The following is a 7,605-nucleotide window of genomic DNA, read 5'->3' as shown; positions in this document are numbered from 1 at the left end:
ATGTATATTATATATCACACACACACACACACACACAGAGACACACATACACACACGTACTCACACACACACTCACACATCCTCACAGATAGACAGACAGACAGACAGACAGACAGACAGACAGACAGACAGACAGACAGATAGACAGACAGACAGACAGACAGACAGATTTTGCCCAGTTTACTTGATTATCCATATATACTTTTTGTATCTCTCCCGCGGGTTATTTTTTTAGGCTGAACAAATTGTTTGCTCTGAAAGATCAGTTAATACATTGTAAAAACTGGCTTTTTATCAGTCATAAATAATCATGGGGCATGAATATTACTTATCGTCTGAGAAAATGCAATGAGGCAGAACGGTCCTGAATCCTGAATTAAAGATCCGCGCAGCGGGACTCTAATTTCATGTTTCCTTATTCATTATTAATATTTCGAGGTGTCTAGTTACTCTGGGTTTTTTTATATAAAATTTTTAATACTTTTTTTGCTAACTAAACGTACAGAGTGTTATATAACAAATGGCGTGCAATCCGTATTATTGTGTGTCTGTGTGTGGAGGTTGGGGGGGGGGGCGGTAATTTTTATTGGCACGATGCCCATCATGCTCCGTAATCTCTCTCATTAAGTAAGAGGTGGTCATGTCATGTGTCCGGATCTATAACGTCCTTTCTCTGGCTCTCTTGCTTTTTACCAGTTTGGAGGCAATGTTATCTCCAAGGGATAGCCATTATTGCGTGTAATATGTGTGTTTTTATCTCCTTCTCGGATTGTTTCCACCACCAACAACGCTTCATATAATATGAAAGTTATGAACGGTGACACTGCAAAGCAAAAGCATAATACAGTGGAACTCAGACTCAACGAAGTCGTTGGGCCTGACCTTCAATTTCGTTGAATCCGAGTGTTCCTTATTGCAAATATATGGTTTTTGTCTATATAATCATAGGAACCGAGCAAGTAATGTTTAATGTATTCGACTCTCTCGATCAAAAGTAGTTTGGTTTCAAATGAGAGGCACTTTCGTTTCTTTGATACCGAAGAAATTAAATGCTCGAAAATTCTAGGAAAATACACTAAATTCTACAAAGCACACACTGTACAAAAGGGTCGATTCGTTCAAATGCATGCCTGTGCCATCTATCATCTATAACGTATTGTTTATCAAACAAGTTATGTTGCTGCGTAGAGCCTAGCGTACGGCAACTTTTGATTCCGTAGTTCAGCGCGCAGTTCATTACGCAGATCTATGTCAAGACTATTTGAGCATTGCAATATTGATCAGTAGGCGGGGTATAATATAACTGTGACGCCTTTGTATCTCTACTGAACTTCTACTCCTAGGCCGCTTGTGCTCCCTCCCCCCAACCTCTCAGACACTCTCACCCACAGTCACATGTGTTCTGGTGGCCCATCCGACCCCTATATGCGCTAAGACATGTTCGAGTGTTAATAACACGTGTTTTTGGTATGAAAGTAGGCCGGTAATTGGTATCATGAGCCAGTTCATCTGGCAAGCGGCCTCGTCAAATCTGTGTTAACTCATTTATGGGGTGTTCGTTGAATCCTAGTTATTTTTTATTGATTTTTTTATGAATATAAAAAACCGGAGAATCCAATTCCCTTCGTGGAATCCGAGTTCGCTGATACCGAGTTCCACTGTATATTGACTGCTTAGTGGAGGACTCTGCCATCCGCCATTTTTTACCATTCTTAATCTCTCAGATATTGTTATTGTACTTCAGTTGATCATGGTAATGGAGATTGCGGGGGTGTATGAGTTGTGGTTGTTGTTGTTACATCTGTTGCTGTTGTTGTTGGTGATGGTGGTCTTGTTGTTGATGTTAATGTTGTTGTTGATGTTATTGTTATTGTTGCTGTTGCTGTTGCTGTTGTCGTTGTTGTTGTTGTTGTTGTTGTTGGTCTTGTTGTTGATGTTACTGTTGTTGTTGCTGTTATTGTTATTGTTGCTGTTGTTGTTATTGCTGTTGTTGCTGTTGCTGTTGCTGCTCTTGTTGTTTAACATCCTGCTTTTTAAAAATCCTTAGAATCCAGAGGGTGCTAAAACTGTCAATGAACAGATCAGCAAGAAAATGGGTTTTCAAAAAGTGAAATGAGAAACAAAAGTATGTCTGTTATCTTTATTTTATTATATAGGGCATCTGTACATCAAAAAAACATTCATATTCCTTCCTTCAGAAAGAAATTAATTTCAGTCTCTGATTTATACATGTAATATTTATCTCTACTTCCCTCACGTTGTCTATGAGTATGCCCCTTTCACGTGCCCTTGTAGAGAGAGTACGCCCCGTCAACCTTTAAACACTGCCCCGTGACAAAATTGGCGTCTTTGCTAGCCAAAAAGGCCACGACGTTAGCCTGTTCCCTGGCAGTGGAACAACGCTTTTCCAGCGGGTGTTGAGGACCGTGAATCTTCTCAGATGCTTCCATGAAGTTCATGCCCAGCTTCTTATCCCAGTCTCTGTACGCATTCGAGTTGACAATAGAAGGGTTGGTGGCGTTAACGCGGATGTCTGTGGGTAGATATATGGGTAGATATCATACAAGTTTAGGGAAGATATAGATTCGCAATTTGTATCCTTTCGTAGTGATAAACCTAACTTTACTGTGGTTTAAAGTTGGGAAAAAATGAGGTGGTTGAATAAATGAAAAATCACAGCGACCAATTCTGCAAACAGTGAATCTATCTATCTATCTATCTATCTATCTATCTATCTATCTATCTATCTATCTATCTATCTATCTATCTATCTATCTATCTATCTATCTATCTATCTATCTATCTATCTATCTATCTATCTATCTATCTATTCCTTTGCAACATTCGTTTTTTGGTATAGATTACAGTAGGCATTTACCTGGGCATACTTGTATAGACAGTGCAAAACTTTCAACAACGAAATTACACCCCCCCCCCACCCCGTACCCCTACCTCCAACAAGGCTCCAACCCACCAACCCTCACACACCTGGTGGGGGAAAATAACAGATGCATCATCGCATTACGCTGCTGTACGAATTAATGGAGAATACACTGAATATAAGCAGATTAGGCGAGGAGTGAGGCGAGGATGTGTTACGTCACCAGACCTCTTTAACATGTACAGTGAAACAATCTTTACAAACATAGAAGAATGTCCAGGTCTCAAAGTAAATGGAGAAAAGATTAATAACATCAGGTATGCAGATGACACAGTTTTAATAGCAGGCTCAGAAAAAGACATTCAGTTGCTTCTAGATACTGTTGTAACAGAAAGTGAACGTAAAGGATTATTGTTGAATGTTAAGAAAATAGAATGCATAGTAATATTTTAAAAAGCAGCAAAGCCTAGTTGTAATCTCATTAGCAAGGGTGAAAAGATCAAACAAGTCCAACAGTTTAACTATCTTGGATATATGATAACATCTGATGCCAAATGTTCCACATAAATAAAACAGAAAGTTACAATGGCTAAGGCTTGATTCAATAAAATGAGCCCAATCCTTAAAAATAGAAACATCCCCATGAACACCAAAATGAAAGTTCTGAAATGCTGTGTCTGGTCAACCCTTCTATATGACTGTGCATGCTGGACAGTCACTAAAGAAAAGAAAATAGAAGCAACAGAAATGTGGTTAATTTGGAGACTGCAAGAGTATCGTCGAAGGAAAAGAAATCAAATGAGGTAGTGCTTGATGAAGCCCACATGAGACGCTCAATGTTATAAACAATCAGGAAACGACAAATGTAGTTTTTGGGACACATAAATAGACATAAGGGTCTTGAACATCAAGCTCTCACTGGCAAAATTGAGGGCAAGCGAGGCAAGGGTAGGCCCAGAACAACATGCTTAGGGAACCTAAACAAATGGGTAACAGGGAATGACCAGGAAAACGTAGCTTTTTTTTTTAGATCATCCGAGCCAAGTAATGAATGGAGAACCATAATCGCCGATGTCGGTCGCAGATCTGGCACTGGATGATGATCATCGCATTAAACAGTTAGTTCAAGGGTGCCATGAGCAGGCCTGATTTCTTTGCAATGTCTCTGTTTTATCAGTCTGTCTATATGTCTGTCTGTCTTATCTGTCAGCCTGATTGTCTTATCTGTCTCTCTCTCTCTCTCTGTCTATCTTTCTCGGGATTTTTTCAGACACCTGATGGTTGGTATCTCGTCGATACACTATTTTTCAAACCAAACATCGCCAGGCTATTCTAAGTTCCTGAAAGAGCCCAGGGTTAAAAGATATGAGAAGCCCCCCCCCCCCCAAATCCCAACCCTCCCTCATTTTTTTAGACCACTAAGATATCCACCAGCTATATTTTTACCCGGACAAGTAAGGGAAGCTCGCACTCTGACCTGAGAGGCTATGAATGGTTAGAAGGCATTTACAGGCACATTAAATTTCTTTATTGCTGCTCTGTTTGTCTCGGTCTTTCAATCTTGCTCATCCCCAACACTAAATTAAAATGTAGTTAATTGTCTCTTCAAAAGATACAAAGTATGAGAGTCGGACACGATAGACCCGTATTTTCAAAAACAAACTCCCTCCCCCTTCCCACACGCACCCACACACATCCAAACATCTCACATCACACCTCTCACACAAACAAATAGACAAACAAACACACAAATACTCGCAAACACACACACACACACACACACACACACACACACACACACTACGACCCATAGAAGTACACGCGTTAGGAGTAGAGGTAGGGGTAGGGGTAGGGGTAGGGATAGGTCCTTTCTTTATTGTGTTTGTTGGAGTGGTCGCTCGTTACGGAAGTCCTTCCAACTACTCTATCCTCAAAGCTTCCCACTTACTTTTCGGACCCAGGGAGACTGCCAGACAGCGAGTCATGTGATCCACTCCGGACTTTGCCATGGCGTACAGAATCATTCTACCAGTAGGAGTCGTGCTGCCGATCGAAGATATGATGACCACATTGCCTTTCGACTTCTCTAATTCTGGTATGGCTTCTTGGATGATGAAAAACGAAGACTTCAGAATGGAGTTCATCATTAAATCGAAGGACTCTTCCGTTTCGGACAGAAATCCATCAGTGTACCCAAGAGAGGCGGCGTTCGCTACGAGCACGTCTATGCGACCAAACGCTTTTACGGTGCTTTTTATTATGTTTTTTCTCACCTGAAACAAAACGGACAAAGAAAAACTGCGTTAAAAGAAAGGTCATCATGGCTTCACACGAAAGACACAAAAGTGTATTCCCTCTTCTTTGAGCTGCCGTGACTAATAATTATTTACCACGAACCTACAAGTCCTACTGACGTCACCCCCCCCTTTTTTTAACAAATCCGTGTACGGACTACTATTCTATCGCACACCGCTATTCGGTGCTTCGGGGCAGGGGCAAATAACTTGCTCCCCAATTTAATATTGATGTCATGGGTTTATTGGGTCATCATCATCATTGCTTTTCTCAGCAACAGACACAAGGCAATTTTTAAGCATATTTAGAATAACCAAATGTACAAACCAATGGCACGAATTTGAATGATATTGTGAGGCAGCGTGGTGGAATCAGGCTCTCGTCTAAATAATCAAAGTGAAGAAGCTTGCATTTTTTCCGCAGGTTTGTGAATTTTTTGTTTTTTGGCTCAACACCTTTCATGCCCATTAAAGAACTCATTTCTGTGTGGATTTTTCTGAAAAGAGTTGAATAAATGCACAAAACTGTACATTTTCAGTTACCACGGACTCTTAAGCTAAGGAAATAATTAATCTTTTCTGCCAGTTTCTCATTAATTTTACCTTTGAAAACAGGTTACCCCCACCGCCTTCTTTCGTAAATATCTCGACTTATATTCAAGATAAATGTATATTTTTTTCATCCAAATGAGGACAAGTGAATAAGCTTTAAGATGATCCTAATAACTCTACATGCCCAAAAATTGACGAGAGCCTGATTCCACCACGCTGCTTCACATATATATGTCTTTGTATGCGGATTGTTGCCTCCTCCTTTTAAGTTTCAGATAATGAAGATAAAATTGAAAAACTCGACGTGACTAACAAAACAGTAAGAATTCACGCACTGTCGAGGGACAAGAATGCGCATCCTCAGTTTATGAGTGACGTGTTTTCGTATAACCTAGGTTCTACAATTTGCTCTTTATAAAAGTCCATTAACAGTATACTAAAACAAAACCTAACCAATACTAGAAGTGGTAGCCTACCTCTGAATCTGTGACGTCTCCTATAGCCGTGATGAATCTGTCTTTAGCGCCTCCCGCTGCTTTCTGACACTTGGCCATAGAGGCCTCAAGTCTTTCCACGTTCCGGCCACACAGGGTCACTTTGGCGCCTCTCTCGGCAAATACCAGGGCCATCTCTTCCCCAAGACCTGAACTTGCCCCGGTCACAATGACCACTTGGCCCTCAAACTGGCGGGAAAAATCGTCTGGCATGGTGGACGCTGAAACGAAAATGTATTTGTTCCGTATGACTTTCATCTTTCACTAGGCACAGATCTGGGACAGCAAATTTTCAATGGCTCTATAGTAATTAGTAGTAATACCATAAAGGAGAGACGGAATAAAGACAAAAGACCAATAGTACACTTTGGTTCATATTATCTTAAACACGGACTTCTAATTAGAGACTTTCAGGTTGAAGGTTGAGTTTGTTTTTTTACCTTTATAGTTACGGCACTGCAACACAGTAAGGTCATAAACGTGGCGAAGATTAGAGGTGTTGCGAGAGAGCAAAAAACACAAAAAGAAAGAGTAGAGATAAGAACGATAGATGTTTGATGGGAAAGGGGGAGCAAACCACTCAAGAGCACCCACCACCCACCCACTATTTTACCTTTGCAAGGGTCACACCGTATGTTTCCGTCATAATAGCTATATTTTTTACCCCTGCCACCTCCACCCCACACCACTACCCTTTCCCCCCTTCTCTCATCAAAGAAAACAAACTGTAAAGAGAAACGTTCGCAAAGAAGATAAGTCTTCCCCAGCATTAAATTAAACTTCAAGCTTTGCCATGGAACTGTAAACTGAAAACATATAATATGATAGGCATATACAAAAAAAAAATTTGTACGTTGTCAGTTTACTACATTCCTAATCTGTTTATCTCAGCACAGGTCCCGGGTTCGAATCCGGATAGGGATGTAAAATTTCCTTCTCTTAAATGTTCTCCTTTCCTGCTCTCGAACAATGTTCTATCGTCTGCTTTCGCCTCCACTTTCTGCCCTCACCCCCTCACCCCCTTACCTCCTTTGCCCCCTCCTATGGGCTCCTGACTCTTTCTGCAACATTTCTATTGCTACTCGTTGGCTCTTTCTTAAGCCCCATAGATGTACAGTTCGTTGATCGACAAACAGACAGTTTAACCGACGGACGCTCGATCTCGGTCATCGGTAAGCTGACAGTTTGTCGACGAGAGAAGTTCCGTTTAGACGTACAGTTTTTTTATCCGTCCTTGGACTGTTGTAGCTAGATCTAGGTCAAAAACGTCAACAATGGCTGAAGGAAGCTACCTGGATGATTTGGCAGCATTTTTTGTTCTCAAATCCAAAAACAAATCTAGAAACAGGACCATCTGGGCTAAAGAATGGCTATTAAAAAGAAG

At 40.8% G+C, this 7,605-nt stretch overlaps 1 protein-coding gene across 1 annotated transcript in view; it reads right to left on the bottom strand.

The window, feature by feature from the left end:
• Positions 1 to 2,128: 2,128 nt before the first annotated feature.
• Positions 2,129 to 7,605, bottom strand: part of LOC101848839 (tropinone reductase-like 3) — an 11,281-nt gene continuing 5,804 nt past the window's right edge. Inside the window, exons 2-4 of the mRNA XM_013087407.2 lie at positions 6,204 to 6,442; positions 4,830 to 5,154; positions 2,129 to 2,533 (exon numbers count right to left, since the gene is read on the bottom strand). Of these exons, the coding sequence (XP_012942861.1) occupies positions 2,280 to 2,533; positions 4,830 to 5,154; positions 6,204 to 6,434 (810 nt within the window). The 5' untranslated portion in view covers positions 6,435 to 6,442 and the 3' untranslated portion in view covers positions 2,129 to 2,279. The remainder of the gene's footprint in view (positions 2,534 to 4,829; positions 5,155 to 6,203; positions 6,443 to 7,605) is intronic.

Source organism: Aplysia californica, unplaced genomic scaffold (assembly GCF_000002075.1).
Source record: "Aplysia californica isolate F4 #8 unplaced genomic scaffold, AplCal3.0 scaffold00585, whole genome shotgun sequence".
NCBI classification, from domain to species: domain Eukaryota; kingdom Metazoa; phylum Mollusca; class Gastropoda; order Aplysiida; family Aplysiidae; genus Aplysia; species Aplysia californica.
The sequence above is the reverse complement of the archived record's forward strand: the minus strand, read 5'-3'. Positions and strand labels throughout refer to the sequence as shown.